The following is a 19,023-nucleotide window of genomic DNA, read 5'->3' on the forward strand; positions in this document are numbered from 1 at the left end:
CCGTTGCTGCCACTGCCCGCGCGCGGTATAACGGCGCGTATGTGTGGAGTTATGTGACAAGCGCATTAATTGCACCTGGAAGCCGCGCTTGTGGGAATGTTGCATGTGCTCTACATGTGTTTGAGCGAAGGGTATACGCGTGTGTTGCGTGTTTGGAACAGTGAGGAGGGTGATGTCGCCAACGCGAAGGACCACAAAATAAAGCGCACAACGAATTCAAGAAAGAGCAGACGCCAGCGCCAACTCTTCACTTCCTGCATGTTCGCTACACGTCGCCGAGAATGACATGACCCACCCGAATCACTTCGGCATAATATGTGTAACGATAATTCGTCAACGTCAACCTCGGACAAAATTGGTTTGTCCAATTTGCAATTTATAACCACGCCTACAGGACCAGTCATGCACGCTCACCGTCCATTTCGCCTACGCCGAAGTTGACAGCAGCATCGCCGCATAACCAAACGCACGCGCGTTAAATTGCCCCGTGCATTCTCCCACCTGTCTTCGAACCTGAACTGCCCGTCTGCATCTCAGCTTCGAAACCAGCTGCTGCCGGTTTGGAATCTTAGTTCCGAAACTATACGGCACCAGGACCTCGAAGCTCCACAATGAGCGACATGTCCCAAACTGTTTCAAGCTCCAAAACCTCACTGGATCACAGAACACCGATATGCATTTGAGGCGGTCACATGACATCGGGGAGCTGTTACGCCTTTGCAGTTTTTTATATAGTTCGAGTCAGCTTCTCTTGGTCTGTCCCCTTCGTCTACATTCTTTGAATTGTTACTTTTTAAGTGCATAAGCATTTCTTTGCCTATCCCAACGAGAAGACCCATCCGTCTGTCCGTCTCGTAAGACAATCGCTTTGAAATGTTCGAATAAAAACGAAATTAAATGAAAAATAGGGCCCGCAGCAGCGAGCGAATTCACCTTCGTGTTGCACCTCGCTTCAACGCGAACTAAGCGGCGAGAACAAAGCGCTCACGAAGATATATGAGCACTCGGTGCACTCAGTCCCCATTGCAGATCGCTTCCGAGACAGGGCCTGTGCGGCTGCGCCAAAGGCAGGCGCTGGCATAATACGGTTGATCACGGTTGATGATGACTGGCATCGAGAAAAGGCAGTGTCATCGACCACGTCTACATACGAGGTCTACTAAACGTGACACTGTTCAATTACATCACGTATTACACTGCGCATCGACCAGTGCTCATCTTCCACGAAGCAGCTAGCGGCATCATGCAACATGAGTGAACATTGCTACTATACTTGCCTCCTCTTCCTCATCGCATGCTGGCCTCAGTTAACATTTCGGTGTTGTAACCCCTCCTCACCGTTTCAAGGTTCTTTTTGCGGTGTTTCTCGCAGTTATACCAAACAGAGCAAAGAGCTGGTGATTAGTAGCAAATGCTTACGCATGATTGAAATAGCTCCCACAGGAGGTTCTGCGCGTAATCTTCATTTTGGCATGCGCACTGCTTTGGCTCACTGTCCCTGCGTATAAGCAATTTCAGCCCTAAGGCGGAATGAACAAAGTGCCGGAGAGATGACGTTATTGTGTAAAGTTCACGTTTCGCTACATTTTGCTGAATGAGTGATTGTAACCTAATAGGGTCTGGGTACGAGCTAGTTGGTACGGTGCACTCATAGTGAAGCAGTGCTAGAGAAACACAGAAGCGATAAGGATATGCACAAGGACGAGCGTTCTAACCTTGTGTTCTCTCGTATGCGTTTTCCCGCTGTTTCGCTATGAGTGATTGCGTTATGTTTCGGCCGCATTTGAGAGAACACCAGGAGAGAAAAACGTGCAATCATGGCTTGTCGCATGTAGGACAATGCAGCGAAAAAAGTTCGCGCAACAGAAAGCTGCTCTGATTTCGTTAAACCGAGTTTTTTTTTAATGTATAACAATGGGATGGTTGGGGGGGGGGGCAAGATGGAGATATTACAAAAAGTTCAAATTTTGTGCTCTCAAGTATGATTTTACTGTATTTCTTTCTGAAAGCTCAGTGCCGACTATATGATACCAGATATTTGCCTCTTGCGGAAATGTGTTGTCAAGGGACACGGAAATACCGAGGAAGGACTGCTAATTGAGGCTTATTCGTTGTGTCAGTTCGTTATAGCGGTGTTGGCTGCACCGCTGCCAAACTGTTTACAAGTGTCCTGTGGTGGTACAACATGTCGCGCTTTCTCGAAGCCACCCTGACGCCTGAAATTATTCGGCCGAAGGCCATCACAGGGTAACCGCGGCCTTATTGCAAGAACATTTCTCCGTTCAAACGATGGAAGGAGGCTCTAGCCAAAAGCGAAAAAAAAAAAAAACAAGAAAATCATCTTTACAAGCGTTCGACCGCCCCTTCCCCACCGCCACCCTTTCACATCTGGATGGATGCTGCGACCCATTGTAGAGTTACTGTATATGCTACCTTTGGTAGCATATACAGTAACTCTAACCCATTGCTGCACGAGCCGCCATCTAGCGGACGTTCCGTGAGCTATATACATCTCGCCACAGCCGCGCTCGCCTATCGTAGCGAGACGCGCCAGCGCGCCTTTCTCAGATTAAATTTGAATAAAGCTGCAGAACACGCGGTCCACGGGCCGTATGACCCGCGAGCCGATTTCTAAGTGGCCCGCGGCTGAGCTCGGACTTGTGTGACGTGCTGATGCTGTAACGATCACATGGTGATATGAAATAAAAACGCAAATTACGCTGCCAAACAGGATGCGCAACATGAACCCTTGTCGGTGCCAAGCACATTAAAAACGACCAAGAAAAGCTTGGGTACTTTTGTTGTAAACGGATAACAAAAACCGCGCGACCACCGAATGTATTCGCTAAAGTGCCAACGTGAAGATCCCATTATTGGCGCAGCGTCCGTAATTGAATCCAACACGAAATTTCTCAGTACGTTTCGATTGAATGATCGCCAGGTGCTGGCGTCAGTGACTCTGAATACAATTTGTGGCCGCGAAGGCGGCCGCGTAACGGATGCTTTTTTAATGCGATTAGTATTCTTTGGGAACTTCAACCCAGTTTGCGGTAATGTATGCCTGTCTGTCCTCGGCTAACCTCGTTTAACTTGGGTCACTGGGCAGTGCATTGTTTAATGGACAGAGCATCGGGATGCTGTGCTGGCGGAACTGAGTTTGAAACCGACAGTCGGACCGACTTGAATCCCTGATTATGCCACGTTGGGGATGTCCCGCTCTTCAATGAACCTTTCACGCTAACCTGTGTCACTAGGTGCTTGCCGCTCGCCAGTGAACCCTTTTCACGCCAGTCGGGTCATGTTCGGTTTATTTAATTGCTGTCACGCGCAATTGGGTCACTGGGTGTATGCCACTGGATATGTGGCGCTCTTCGGTGAACCTCTTTGACGCCAACTTGGGTGACTGGTTACGTGGGTATGTGTGTCCAGACGGAAAAAGGGCGAAAGAAAAACAGTACACGTAGTTTCATACATGTTAAACGCCTCAACTTCGACAGTCATCGTGAGATGGTTTTTAGTACCAGAATTGTTTCCCGCCTTATTTAGAAACTTTCGCGAACACTTTTTTTATCACTGCCCTGCAGCGGTAGCAAGCGTCAGTCATGATTTTTAAAGGTGTTAAGACGTTGATGACCACGGCGACGTCCGAGGCTTTTGTGCTAGACCGATAGAAAACATTTGGAGGGCGCCTAAGCTTCGCGTTTAAATGTGGAACGCAATAGCATTCAAAGATCCCTGACTACTTTTCACGCTTCCCGGCAGCTGCAGCTTATGTAACAATAACGTTTACCGGGAAACGCTGGCGGCGAACGCTATGCACGAAGGCGAGCTTTCTGGTAGAAGCGCGGCCTCTTGTGTGGGCCGATCCCGGAGCCAAAAAATTACATCATTTTCAGGCTTTGTTATTTAGCACTTTTAATATTTCAGCCTGAGAAGATATAACATAAAAGGCATGCACTGTCGCTGTTTTGTTTCAGGACATTTGTTTGGGGGCTGCCATTTCCAAAATTCTGAGGAATAATTTTGTCAAGAATGTCAGACCAGGTATGAGCACTGTAGTAATAGAATGGTGTGGCAATGTAACCTGCATATACCGCATGTTATATACCAAGGCGTGGCATATACATATAGCTAAATATATAAAGGAATTCGCGCTCACGGGGACGCCTGCGGACGAGCTTGAAGTGATCCATTGTGAGCAGCACGCAAACAATGACTCAGAAAAGAGCAGGAAGGTCGCTGGTCCTACGCTCTTTCGTTAGTCGTTATCAACGAGTCCATAGTCGTTCCTCATATAAGCCTCGTTGTTTAGAACTGATCCCGTGCTTGTTCCTTAGTCTTCGCTGACGACTGCTGGATTTATTGTTTTCGTCGACGAGCGCCGGTCCTGTGCTCATTCCTTATAGGCCAGGTCAAATAGCGCTGGTCCTGTTCTGATCTCTTATATAGTCCTTGTTGACTAACGCTGGTCTTTAGCGCGTTTCTTTTATTGTCCTCGTTGACGAACGCTGGCCCTTTGCTCATTTATTACATACTGATCAACGCGTTCTGATCCTGGGCTCGTTCCTTAGTCCTCGTCGACGAGCACAGAGCCTGTACTCGTTCCTTATGTTCTGGTAAATGGGCGCTACTCCTGTGCTCGTTCCTTATATAGCCCTTGACTAGTACCAGTATTGTGCTCGTTCCTTATAGCCCTGGGCAAAGAGCGCTGGTCCTGTGCTTATTTCTTATATAGTCCTTGTCGACTAACGCTGGTCAAGTGCTCGTTTCTCATGTCCTGTTCATTGAGCTCTGATCCTGTACTCGTTCCTTACGTCCTGGTCAATGAGCGCTGGTCCTGTGCTCGTTTCTTATCCTCGTCGGCAAACGCTGGTCCTGTTGTCGTTTCTTATATTCTCTTCGCCGACGAACGCTGATCATGTGCTCGTTCCTTGTGTCCTGGTGAACGAGCGCTGGTCCTGTGTTCGCATCTCATATTGTCATCGCCGAGGAATGTAGGTTCTTTGCTCATTTCTTATGTCCTTGTCAACGAGCGCTGATCCTGTGCTCGTTTCTTATATTGTCCTCGTCGACGAACACTAGTTCTGTGCTGGTTGCTTATGTCCTGGTCGTCGAGCGCCGGTCCTGTGCTCGTTCCTTACGTCCTGGTCAAGGAGAGCTGGTCCTGTGCTCGTTTCTCATGTACTGGTCAGAGAGCGCTGTTTCTGCAATCGTTCTTGATATAGTTCTCGTCGACTTGCGCTGGTATTGTTCTCGTTACTTCTTGGTCCATGAGACCAGGGTAGGTACTCTGGAAGAGTCGGCCTAGTGGACATGTCCACTTCGTCTGCTGTTGAAGTTCTGATTGGCTGGGCTGGGCTGCGCGTCCGCAGCAGCGAGACGCTACAGCCATTCAGCCTTTCACACCCGCCGTGGTTGCTCAGTGGCTATGGTGTTGGGCTGCTGAGCACGAGGTCGCGGGATCGAATCCCGGCCACGGCGGCCGCATTTCGATGGGGGCGAAATGCGAAAACATCCGTGTGCTTAGATTTAGGTGCACGTTAAAGAACCCCAGGTGGTCGAAATTTCCGCAGTCCTCCACTACGGCGTGCCTCATAATCAGAAAGTGGTTTTGGCACGTAAACCCCCATAATTTAATTTTCTTTAAAGCCCTTCATGAGCAGACGAATTGGACATGTCCACTAGGTGGACTCTTACAGAATACCTCCCCTGGTCTTGTGCTGGTTATATAGTCCTCGTCGACGAACGCTAGCTCCGCGGTCGTTCTTTATTGTCCTGGTCGATGAGCGCTGGTCCTGTTTGTGGTCATACCTATATAGTCCTCGTCGACGTACACTGGTGTTCTGCTCGTTTCTTTCTGTCCTGGTCTGTGAGCGCTGGGCCTGCTGTTCTTGTTCCTTATAAAGTGCTCGACGACGTTCACTGCATGGTCCTCTGCTCATCATTAGTCCTAGGGTCGCTTGCACGAATATTTAATAACGAAAATAATAACGAATTTGATAATGCGTTCTTGTGCGGGCTAGGTGTTGTCTATGGAACATTTAAGAACGTTATTGACTTCGTTATTATTTCCGTTACTAAATGTCTGTGCAAGCCGCCCCCGGTCTGTGAGCGATGGTCCTGGGTTGTCTTTTATGTACTTATCGTTGACGAGCGCTGATCCTATGCTCGTTCCTTAGTCCTCGAAGAGTAGCGTTGGTCCTGTGCTTGTTTCTTATGTTCCGGTCTACGACCGCTGGTCCTGTTCCCGTTCCTTACATATTCCCCATCGACTAGCGAATGTCCTTTGCTACTTTCGTATAAGACAGCGTCGGAGCAAGACGTGGGCGTTCTGTCGCCGCGAAGGAAGGCGATGTACTGTAGGTGGCATCCAAATCGTATTGCCAGTAAGGACCCTAGATGAAAAAAAATTACCAGCGCCGACTTGCTCGAGATAACCGAAACGTATCTCGAGGCAGAATCAAGATTTCATGGCCTTCGTATTTCAAAGGCCATGCTTCTTTGCATTGCCGGCGCTGGAAGCGATTATACAAGCCGGAAACACGTCATGGCTGCCATGCATATGGATATCAGCTATTACGCTCGCTACCCTGACTGGTTGACGCGGGCTTCCGCGCCCATCACGGTACATCTCGTTTAGTAAAACGATCTACGACAAAGCGCGTGTTTCGGCACCGCCATGCGACTCACCGAGCAGGTGCGTGTGCTGTCAGTGGCGCCGGCTGCTCTCCCCGGGGTCTTTCTCGGATTGTACGAAAATTCAGCGATGTCGGTGGGCTCCGAAGGTGGTCGCGAGCATGGCGCAAAAGCCGTGGTCTCGCGCGCGAGCCCACGGGACTGTGAGCCGCGCGGCACTGTGACGTCGATGATGATGATGATGATGGACCTCTGTCATGGCTCCCACCCACTAATGGGGATAGGCCAGGAAGCGGGCGGCAGGAGGTAGCCAAAGGAAATTCTTATTTGAAAACGACAGACTCAAACAGAGAGAGAGAGATTTATAGACTAGTATGTGAGCGAGCAGTCAGACTAAGTGAAAGGTGAATGTTAGAAGAGGCTAAAATCAAGGAGAAATCTTGAGTAACCAATTTAGGTGAAATTAATGCAGACCTGATATATATAGTAAAGGTAGAATAATTAGCAGGGTAATCGTTTTGTTTCAGTTAAATAATCAAATACTTCAGAGAAGACATCTCTTTGACTGTAGCCTAGTGTTCAGGCCCCAAATGATAATAATACTGGTATACTTAATCCTAATCCAATTTTGCAGAGTGCAGCTTCAAGTAATATGTTTCTATTGTGTGAATATCGTCTGCATGATAACAAATACTGGTCTATTGATTCAATTTTCTTGCAGTTGTGGCAGAGAGGGTCATCATCAGACCAGCTCTATGTAAATAAAGATTCAGCTGCGGGATGCGACAGCGGAATTTGGTGCATGTAGCTTTCAACTGCCGAGAAGGACACTACTCTTTATTCCAGCAAAAACAGATGCTGGAAGTATGGAGATGGTATCTGCAATAACTTGCTTAAATCATTTTGCAAACCAAATATTCGGTATCTTGATGCAGTAATGTGAGCTATATCTGGCAAAACAGGAATCAAATGTTCACTTAAAGGCGTCCTGGCTAATAAATCTGACATTTCATTTAAGTATAAACCACAGTGGCCAGGAACCCACAGCATATTAATTTTTTTGTAACATTGTAGGGAATAAATTTTGAAACACACTTAAAGTACCTGTATTCTTCGCTGTGGAAAGCAATGAATGAGATAATCTGTAACTAAGACAGCTGACGATTGATTAGTGGGAAGTTTGTGCAGTGCTAGAACAATCACAAATAATTCTGCTATGAAAATAGGTGTGTAATCTGGAAGGCGAATAGAAAAGGAGCAAGAAAGAGGAGGAGAGAAACTGCCTATGCCAGCCGTCTTTTCGGACAGTGAAGCATCAGTGGCTATTATATTGCTTGTTTCCAGGCGAGAAAGGTAATCTTGTAATTTGTCATTTAAATATTGGTATGGCATTAGTTTGTCATTTAGAGGAAAATATCATCAACTTATATTCGGAGGCTTATCTTGGTAGAGTGCATAAGCGCAACTGAACGAGGACGTAGAAAGAAACATACACAGAGAAGTGCTGTCTCTGTGTATCTGTTTCTTTCTATGTCCTCGTTCAGTCGCGCTTATACACTATATCATGGATTCTAACCAACTAGCCCGCCAACATGTTTAAACCAAGTTCTTTCTTGGATTGTCTTGTTGGTTGAACACATTGAATTTGCACATTCCGTGGTGTTAGCTGTGTCTGTATAAATATGATCTGACGGGTGTGTAGTCATGACCAATCAATATTAAAAAATGAATGCGTTCATTAATGAAAACATGCAGTGATCTTCTTTGAGGAGTATCGTAAATCTTGAGGTACATTTGAACTGTAAGGATCCTGAATCTACTGTGATGTTTGCGAGTGACATCCGTATGTCCCAGTTTGTCTTCGGTAAACACAAAAGCCTACTTCACTATGACAGATTGATCAATCACAGTGTTCAATTGAGAGGAGAAAAAAAAAAAGAATGATCCGCCTCCACTGACAATTGTCTCATGCAATCTACTGCGCTCGCACAATGTTGCATAACATCTTCGGATAACACGTTTACATGACGGTTCATGCCACTTACTCACTGTGGGGGCTTGGCCAGAAATATGGTGTTTACTATAAACGGACAAACAGGACATATTTTCACGTTATCATCATCGTCAGCCTGTTTTTATGTCCACTGCACATGGTGGAAACAAACTTTTTTATTCCTGCAGGACGAAGGCCCCTCCCAGTGATCCAACTCTCATGCGCTAGCTGATTCCAACTTGCACCTGCAAATTTCCTAATTTTATCAACCCCCCTAATTTTCTGCCATTCTTGACTGTGCTTCCCTTCCCTTGGCACCCATTCTGCAAACTAAAGGTCCATCGATTATCTACCCTACATGTTACATGGCCTGCCCAGCTCCATTAACGAATCCTGACTGGGAGCTTACCTCTGTCTTTGAAAAGTGTACAGTCATTGCATTCTAGCCTTGATAAAATATGGGGCAGGAACTTGCAGGTTAACAAAGAAGCTCGACAATAAGTTAGGGACCATGCATAAAGCGATGGAATGAAAAATGTTAGGCGTAACGTTAAGAGACAGGAAGAGAGCGGTGTGGATCAGAGAGAAAACGGGGATAGCCGATATTCTAGTTGACATTTTTATGTCATATAACTCAAGAAGTATGGTGTTTTTATGCTCACACAACTTTTACTCTAACATTTAGATATTAAGGTGAAAGCTTTAGACAACTCATGGGACGAAAATTTTACCATCCGGTGTCATGGCACGGAAAATTCAATGGCACTGTAACTGCGGGTCAAACCCTCGATTTCTTGTGTTTATTAGGGCAAAGCAAACTAAGGCACAGTTTATTAAGACATAATTAAGGTATTCGAACCCACGACCTTTGGTGGGAGTTGAACACAAATGTCATGTTCATTAAGGGACACTTAATTATGACAGCTAATTAAGGCACTAGAGCCCACAACTTTTGGTAGTGGTCATGCCCACCGTTTATAAAGCTTTTTTAGTTTCGAAACTGCTTCTCCCAAAGCGGGCGCGTTTTGCGCCTAGGCACTGAGACGGCGCTGCGGTCAAAGTTTGCGCTACGCTAGCCATGCTGCCGTGCAGCAACGCTGCCGACGCTGCACTAGCCGTGGGCATTTGCATCGCGTTTTCTTGTCGAGTGGTCCTGATTTTTCCCTGTAAGTGTGTGTGCATTATCGTGAGTAGTGTGCAGGTTGCGTTTCAGCAGCTTTCGGTGTATGTTATAGTGTGGTCGGTGTGGGCGCTCATGTTGCCCTTGGGACCTGCAAGTGTGCAAGTAGCCTGGGCTACCGCTCTTGAACGCCAGATTTTTTAATTTTTCGCTGTCAGAACCTAGGTGGTGTGTGTGATTTCTCTTCGTTACAATGGGTTAGGACTGGGCAACCAAATACCAATGTGTTTCGTGCTGGGATGTATCAGCGGGTATTGGCGCAACACAGAGAAGAGGCACTTCTCTCCGCCGACCGATCCGCGTCTCCTTGCAAAGTGGGAGAGAGCGATACACCGCGCAGACAAAGTGTTGGGGGAAACATCCAAAGTGTGCAACACCCACTTCCAAGAAGGGGGCATTGTGAAGTCGTATAAACTTATAATCAATGGAAAACCGATTGAAATTTAATCGAGCGCGGATTATGGTCTCTCAGGAGTGATACAGTTCATATCATATTTCCCAATCTCCCGCAGTACTTAACCTCAAATCGTAAACGGAGAAAATCTCCGAAAAAGAGAGCAAGTGTCGCAACAAACGCAGGGGCAACTCAGAGCAACGCTGCAGAGGGCACCGTACAAGAGCAACCGCAGCCAGTGCAAATCAGCTGTTTGAATATTAATGAGTTGGTGGAGAAGAGCCCGTCCTTGCGGTTGCCTCGACAGTGGAGATCGGCAGCTCTTGAAGACTAAATGGACAGTGATGGCAGATTGTTTTTTACGAGGCAGAAATGGAGGGAGAGGTATACACAATATTGAAGAGTCGTAGTTTGCAAAGACATGAGCTACGTAGTATCTGCTTGCGGAAAACTGGTGCCGGCATTGCCCATGAATATGGCAATCACTTAAAATCACATAAAATGATGAACGTAACCTCCTGCAAGAAGTGCAAAAGGCATACAATGGCTTCACAGCTCTCTACCTCCTGAAGCAATGCTTGTGATTGAACGCGAGTTTGTGTCTGGCAGCCTTGTTTGTCCTTCAAGGAAACTGTTTAGCTGCGTGAAAAGCATAGAACGGACCATTGTGCAAGCATAAAAAAAGAAGCCTTTGGGGACCTTTTCTGAAGGGTTTTAGATGCCTTTGCCAGACAGGGACAATCTATATCGGTTGTCCAGAGCATAGCTGTGATTTTACAGCACAGATTGTACACTTCTATCACATGAATGCACTTTTTTTCCCGAAAGAAGAGCCAGGAGAATGACAGTGCCAATAGAGCTCGGATGGAACGTAAAAAAGCAAAGCTCGTGTGAATGGTAAATGAAGTGAAAAGGAGGGTCCCTGAAAGTGTGTGAAGAGTTTTAATAAACTATTATATGCTAATACAAGTACATTAAAACATCTCTGTAATGTTTTTATTTTATAACTATTTACCAGAGGTAGCAGAGCAATGCCAGCATGATATGCATTTATCAGGTAGCCCTCTATATGTGCTTTGAAAACTAAGAAGTCGCTTTATGGAACCTCTCTAAACGACCCTGGACGGTGCATCTCATCCTTACTAATATCGTGAAAAATGTTCAAGCTTCGGTGTTTAAATTTTTGTAAAGCCAGACTTGCGCAATTTGGCGTTCGGAAAACAGGAATAAAAATTATTGGCGATCAGCGTGACTGATACGGAGAGGTAGCGCCACCTTTCAAGCGCAACTCCTCATTTCGCCATACAGATGCGGGAGGTATGAAACGCCAGCGCCGAGGTGCACAGACGATCAATTAGATTCCCACAATTTATAACATTGTTTATAGATGTTTTGATCAATAAACGTTGATTCATATGCCATACATGCGACAGCATAGTTTTCTACAGCAGGTTTAAAGCGTTTAAATGCATTAACACCAAAAGCGTGAAATGCACACGCACGAAAGCGACTATTCTGCCAAAAACGAAATCTAATCGCCAATGCCCACTTTTTTCTAAATCACTGATACGTGGACGCATACGTGGACTAACTCCTGAAACTTGTACAGCGCAGATAATGACGCCGTGAAGCGTGAGCAATGCCTTCAGTTAAACGCAATGCGAAAGCACAACGGAACGTTATAGATATGTACACGCCTGCAGCAGACGACGCACTTCTTTGGCGCAAACTTCGACAGCAGCGCCGCGGTGGCGGGTATAGAGGCGGCCGCATACTCGCTGTGAGCGTGGCGAGGAGATGCAGAACTGAAAAGGATCTATAAACGGTGGTCACGCCTATGACCTATCGTGTTAAGGCAGTTAATTATGGCACAGTTAATTAAGATAGGGTGAGTTAAGGCACTTGTACCCAAGACCTTTGGTGGGAGTTGAACCCACTTGGAGATACGGGCAAACCAGCCCATATCTCCAAGTTGGCTTCCAATTGACATCGCAAAGATCGAGAGTGGAACCCACTACCTTTGGTCTTAATTAGGGCAAAGTTAATTAAGGCACTCGAACCGACGACCTTTGGTGGGAGAAAACAAGTAATAGGAAGTAATGCATTGGAATGAAAATGTCAAGTAGTTAAATGAATGTCTCGTGAGCAGGCAGGCTTTCGCCTTCATCCTCTTTAGCATATGGTAAAGTTGAGGTTTTTTTAGCCTTCGTATCTCTAATAGTTGACATTTTCTTTTGCAATTACAAGACACTAATTTTATTTCACCTTACAAAGGCGAATCAGAAAGTATTTGCTCCTGTTTTCTTTTTTTTAGCCAAAATAAGGTACATGCAGGTAATTACAGATATGCATACTATTCTACGTACCTTACAGTATTTTTTAATCTAGTCCCCTCACCGGTTCAGACCTTTGTCCCATCGAAGCGCTAAATTTGAGATGACCTTGTAGTAGAATTCGTCGGGCTGACTGTGGAACCACCGTCGTACTGATGTCTTGGCTTCATCCTTGCATGTGAATCGCTGTTCTGCCAGCAACTTCTTCAGCGTACTGAAAATGTATAAATCACTAGGGGTGAGGTCCGATATGTAAGGTGGGTGTTCCAGACTCTCCCAGTGAAATGACCAGAGCTTGTCGGTGGCTCTGATTGCCATATTTGACATAAAAATTGTAACAGCGCAAACACATGCAACCACAAAGTAACAAGGTTGAGACACAAGCGCTTGTGTCTCGTCCTTGTTACTTTGTGGTTGCATGTGTTTGCACTGTTACAATTTTTATGTGAAGTATGCACCAACTCGCCCAGAAGGAAGTTTTAATGATTGCCATATGTGGCCTCACATTGTCGTGGAGGACACCTACAAGTCTTCATGGCCTTTTGTTAATTCACAACACCACCACCTCACACTTCTGAAAGTGAGACACCTTTCCCATACGTGGGCTGCATTTCCCTGTGGATTTCGATGGGCGTTCGTCCCTTGCTCCATAGAAATGAATCACACTTCATTGCTCGTATGCTGTGGATGTGTGAAGCACAACGACGGTGCAAGAAAGGTCCACTGCTGGGAATTGATATGTTGACTTCACATATACAGCCATAATTTGGCTGAAAAATATAGGCGCGAAGAGTTTCTGATTTGCCCTTGTATCTGCCTCTAAAAATTAAACAATAAGAATTGTTTCACCAACCGATTCAGGACAGATCCCCCAGAGTGGGTTGCGCCCGTTTTAGTAAGAAACAACAACTACTACTTCACTGTCCTCTGCCTTCACTGTGCACCACAGCAAAGAGGACACAGCTGGTACTTTTATCAGCACTGCACTTTGCAGGCAATTCTTTTCTTAGTGTAAGCATGCTAATTAAAGAATCGGACGAACTACGTTTCCTTAGAGGAACACAAAAAGCAAACATTGAATTGATGTATGTTGCTTGAGTTATGCTTAAACTCTGCAATTCTTGTTTTGTGCCAATAGATGACATGACACTTGTATGGAAAATCGCACTTGATGGGGCCGCACACTTCATCCGCAATTCAAATTACTCGCGATGATGGGGAATTCTTTTACGTACTGCACCATTGATCCCATAGGTCATGTTCAACCTGGTTTGAGTCAAAAGACCCATGAGGAAAGGGCGGCACACTCTTGTAAAAATAAAAGCCCCTGGATTTAGTAAAAGATAAGCTTTCATACGCACATCTACTAGAGCTAGTGTGGGTATGAAGGCTCCCTAGTAAAAATCGGTATAAATTAGTTTCTTCTCTTTTTTTAGTCATGTTAAAGAAACTTCTTTGCCCCTTGTATCTCATGATCAGTTGTGGTGTTGAATTGATTTCGAACTGCACTTCGTGTCCCGTGACGTAAGAGGCATGCTTGCAAAAAGCGATGATCATGCAACTGCACAGACCTGTGACAAAGGATAGCGCACCGTCTTCCATGCCATCTGTGCTTTTGTTTAGTCAGCTAGTTTGATGGGAAAGCTGTGTAGTGCTGGAGGCACCATCGTAATGCTTCATTGCAGAGAAGTCAACTGCGCAGTACAATCCCAGCACTAGAGAGTTTAGCAACGTTTTAGCATGTCTGCAAGTTTCTTGACGTTTGCATTGTAAACAAAGGTGTGTACGGCAGGAACAATGCTGGTAGCGACATCTGGTGATGCAGTGTCTAACCAGAGAGCACACAAAACTAATACTGCAGCTTACATATTCTAGCTAACTGCCAGTGTAAAACGTTGGTAGCAACATAATAGTTAAAGTACCACACTTTTACGTTAATTCCTTTTCAGAATGACACTGACATGGCAAAAGAAAAATGGAATGCATTGTAGTTGGACAAACCATTGCAAGACGTCGCCACCGGCTTTGCTACTACCGGCTACAGCGCCGGTAACCTCTCAGTCTAAATGGTAAGAAGTTGCTCATGCACTACGTATGCTTAATGTGCAGTCAGTGCAATTAAGACACGCAACGTTAGCTATAGTGGCTAGAAGTTGTTAGGTGACGCCAATGGGCGGCGAGCGGCGCTCCTCTGATTCATGTCTGACGTAGGTGGTGCTGCTCTCCGTAGCGTGATGCGCAGTGTGTCCAACGCACTGGGCCGGGCTGGCCGCGGGCACCATTTAGCTATTTCTCTGTGATTTATGTTGAGAAGAAGTTCTATTTCCTGAATACAATAGGCAATGTTTGTCGTTTTGGCACCTAGATATAGTTGCCGAGGTTCGTGACTGTTTCTGCTGTGCTTCTTCAGTAGTTGGAGCTGGCCGTCGCGAGCTCGGACATCGTATGAGGATCATGAGTTTCCTCCCTACTGAGTGCAGTGCGATAATCAATCGCTCTCAAGAACTTAAACTGCGTGTAGAACTTTATTCACTATAGGCCTTTAGAAGCCCTCACTTGCGCTTTTAACTTAGCGGCGCGTGTTCACAGCGCGTCCTCAAACTAATGAAGGAGTACATCAGAAACAGTCGCGAACCTCACCAGCCAAATCCAGGTTGCCGAAACGACATTTGTTGCACATTGTATGCAGGAAATATTACTTCTTTTCAACACAAATCACAAAAAAACTGCACATGACTAAATCTAAAAGTCACTGAAAAAAAAAAAGTTTTGTAGCAAGGTTCTCAAGGCACAATTCAAAGCACTCGACGCAGTTTTCACATCTTCATTTGCTCCCACGTTTCGTCCAGTTTCAGGTTGTGAGATTTGACGTAGAAATGGAGCCTTGTGAGCACATAGAACTTTATGATTCTATTCGTAAGTGCTGTTTTGTGTTCAGGGCAACCAAAGAGGTTCAACTTGGTAGCCAGACAAAAGATACCAGATCCATAAAGCTTTCGCTTCTGACTTGCTTCACATTGAAGCAGTGGGTGAAAGTGTTTTCCAGTGATGTCACCAGTGCATTCAGCTGATCTGACGGATATAAAAGTCTTCCCCTGTCAACAGCAGTGGTGAGGGCTGCTTTCTTGGAGAGGTGCAATGGAGAATTTGGGTAAATTGTTGGCTCTGCATCGCTTGTAAGCACAGGTCGATCACGGGAATCTCGACCATTTCGCTGTTGACCACGTGCCTGAAGTGCCACACAATGTATTCTTCGTGAAAGTGAAGCTCACAGAGGGCTGATTTCTTGTCGAGAAATTTGCCAGCCCAGGGGGCAGCCCGCCGCCACGTTTCAAAACATTTGGGGTCCTTTGGCACAGAAAACAATGTGACACGCTTCCCATCTTCCTTGACAATACGTAACCCGCAGTGAGGTGCAAAGCAGTGCGTTCGCTTCGATTTTTTTACTTGACGATCCATTTGGCTAGAACAGGGTACGGAACTCAAGCCTACATGCTAACGAGCAATCTTTCACCACAAAGAAAACACAGCTAAAATTACATGCGCACAAGTCGAACTAAGAAGACGACAATCACACGTGCTCATGCACAGATAGCGGGGGAAAGAGGCGGAGGGGCTAGGAGAGACATCGTAGCGCCACCAAGGCCACTGTGGTTTCGGCATCAATCGAAGGAGCGCGCTTCTGCCGCGAACATACGGGCGTTGGCGCCACCTCTACTTCTAGCCACCATAACGTAAACAGTGCTGAAACATCTTGGCCATCTTGGCCGAACAGCGAAACAAGCCAATGACATCGCATGTCACCAAAATCAATAACCGGAACTCATGATGTACCATTGTTTAAAAATCGGGCAGATGCCGACGACTACATCAATAGGTGCTGCACTTTCGGATTTGTCACTCGCATGAACATGAAAATTAAATTATAATGCATTCTAAGCTACATTTGCTAATGTTACTTCATAGATGATGCCTGTGAGCTCATAGCAATGTAATCTACCAGCTATGTAGAGTTAGAATTTTTGTGTCAGTAGCCCCTCTATTATTAGCTATGAAGCTCCAAGCTGGTGATGGCAGCACAATCGAATCGCCACAGTTGGGTAATTTCTTCATTTCCAAACGTGCAGATTGTTTCTGAAATTAGTCTGCCTTGTTTTGTTTTTTAGTGCAAAAATCGCTTAGTACATTTTTTTTCTTTCGTAACGTGAGCTCGTTTAGTGCGGCTAGTAAGTACGAGTGGTCCTGATCCCTTTGGACTCGGGCAGACATTTGTCACTGTCACAGGAGATGTAGAAAGTAAGAAAGGAAGGAAAGCAAGCTGTGGAAAGTAAGGAGAGAAAGAAAATAAAGCACGGTTTCGTCATATGTGTTTGGACAGATGGCGCCATCAAGCTCCGTGTACCGAAAAATCCAGCTGTACATGACGTCTCAGCACTTGCAGCGGGAAAAAATCTAACTACCATTGCTAATATATGCTAGTTTGTTCAGCGTCTGCGTGACGCTTAGTCCATTTCGCCTCAACTTCTGTCTGAAGCATAGCAGGGTTCACGTGACGCTTAGACCGCTTCTCTTCAGGCTCACCTGCTAACCGATGTGGCGTTCCTCCTGTGTAGCATGCTTTTGGCGCTTTGCTCCAGCTGCTGCAGGCAAATGTGCCTTACAGGCTTTTTTCTGATTTGGCATATCTTCGCCATTGCGTCTCCTCCACATTCCTTCGGCGGCATTCGTCAGCGTGACTTTCCATATTGCTTGTTCATGCAAATGCATAGGTTTTAAACTGTACTCGAAGACGTGCCTTCACAAAACATGTGTGAATTCGTCTAATGCCACAGGCAATCTGCCAAGTCTGCCACAACGCGATTCCTTCCTTTATCCGGGAAGTCTAGCTGTGAGCACCGAAGTGGGATGTCACATGCCACCTGTATTCATTGTGACGTCACAGTTATATCCTAAGGTGCGATTACATGTTGCCCTCTCCATCATCACACCCTTTCCCATTTTGGTTCCTTCTCTCCACTTGTGATGTCACACACACTTTCCTGCTCCTCTCCCTCACCACAAAGTACCCGGCGGACGCTGCCTGGTTTCCATCCGCACGAGCGCTTCAATGCCGATGCATTAAGTGGTCCTAGTTCGTCCCAGATAATGCTGTTAGATCACGATCATTCATATTGCGACGAGCTTAAATCCTGTGAACATGACGTGCTGTTCTGCCTCAAGAACTTGGTTTGTTTTGCGTGCCATATGGCGGACCTTTGTGCAACTGTGCTCCCGCAGGGAGCATATACTGTGACTCTAGTAAACATTAACAAGCCTGCACACGCTCGCATATGTAGGCTGCCTAGTAAAAGTGAGGAACCTTCACACGAAGTATACCAGATTCTTAAAAGTATTCTTAAACATTGCCTGTGGCAGGTAGCATAATTCTAATCCTCTAACTGGATTGCTTGAAGAGGTGAACATTATTTGCACAATAAATTGGAATGCATAAACTGACTAATTAGCAATCATCGATTGAAGGGGTCCTGAACCTTCCCTCAGGCTTGTTGAAAAGACAAAGTTCACAGATGCATGTGCTGCTGTGAACATCTCCGCCAAATTTTGCAGTTGCATGCGGCATGCATGTGGAGCTCACAAGTGAAGCGTGCGAAGTCACTTTTTCTCTTTTGAACAAAAGCCTGCTCCTCACTCTTTTCTGGACACTTTATTTCGTAATATAGCTGATTTCCACACATAGCTGCTATTGGCCAATAGCTGACTCAATCAGAAGGATCTTTGGATCAGTGTGTTTCTTCCTACTGTTAACTGTGTATATTTAGTGACTCAATTTAACAAACAGGCTGATGTATGTGAAAACCTGCTTTCGAATTTTGAAAATTATTACATGCTTCCGAGAAGAGACGACTGTCGTCTGCTCAGGCTCTGCTGTGGCTGCCTGCGTAGGAATTAAACTCTGGCCACCCTTACCAGTGTCGTAGTCGTTGGGTCTCGCTAATTTCGACTAGTTTCAAAGACTCAACTAGCCTTGAACCACGTGAAACTTAGCCAGACCACATGCATGCTTGACAATTCATGCTCACTCCTGTACACTCTTAGATTAAGGAGGCTGAAAAACATCGCTGGAGGGGGAGCTCCTGTAGTTTAGTTTATTTTTTTTAAAAACCAGCACAGGTGAACCCAGAGTCTGCCTATACTTCTAATTTGAAAGAGGGCTGCAACAGCTGAAATTCACTCACAACTCACTTCCTTTTGGTCAGTAATTGTAAATGTTAGGCTAATTAGAAAATAAAAGTTTGTGGTTTCTGGCTAAAATGCTGCCTTTAGCTGTGCATTGATGTCATGATGGGCTATAAAATTTGACAAGACATTTAGGCTTTTTTCTCAAACTAATGACAGAAAGAAAGACGTTGAACAATACCTGCACAGCAAGATTACTCGTCCTAAATAGCATGGAGTGGAAAGAGCATTTTGTATATTCTCCGCTATT

The 19,023-nt window shown here is 45.7% G+C and overlaps 2 protein-coding genes across 2 annotated transcripts in view; one reads left to right on the top strand and one right to left on the bottom strand.

Moving 5' to 3' along the window:
- LOC142559438 (uncharacterized) overlaps positions 1-14,225 on the bottom strand; it is a 44,899-nt gene extending 30,674 nt beyond the window's left edge. The window contains exons 1-2 of the mRNA XM_075671028.1: positions 14,108-14,225; positions 12,601-12,750 (exon numbers count right to left, since the gene is read on the bottom strand). Of these exons, the coding sequence (XP_075527143.1) occupies positions 12,601-12,621 (21 nt within the window). The 5' untranslated portion in view covers positions 12,622-12,750; positions 14,108-14,225. The remainder of the gene's footprint in view (positions 1-12,600; positions 12,751-14,107) is intronic.
- The window catches only part of LOC142559980 (uncharacterized), a 94,698-nt gene that overhangs the window by 68,550 nt on the left and 7,125 nt on the right, over positions 1-19,023 (top strand). Inside the window, exon 4 of the mRNA XM_075671703.1 lies at positions 14,486-14,605. Within this exon, the coding sequence (XP_075527818.1) occupies positions 14,486-14,605 (120 nt within the window). The remainder of the gene's footprint in view (positions 1-14,485; positions 14,606-19,023) is intronic.

This window comes from Dermacentor variabilis, chromosome 10 (assembly GCF_050947875.1).
Source record: "Dermacentor variabilis isolate Ectoservices chromosome 10, ASM5094787v1, whole genome shotgun sequence".
In the NCBI taxonomy this organism is placed as follows: Eukaryota; Metazoa; Arthropoda; class Arachnida; order Ixodida; family Ixodidae; genus Dermacentor; species Dermacentor variabilis.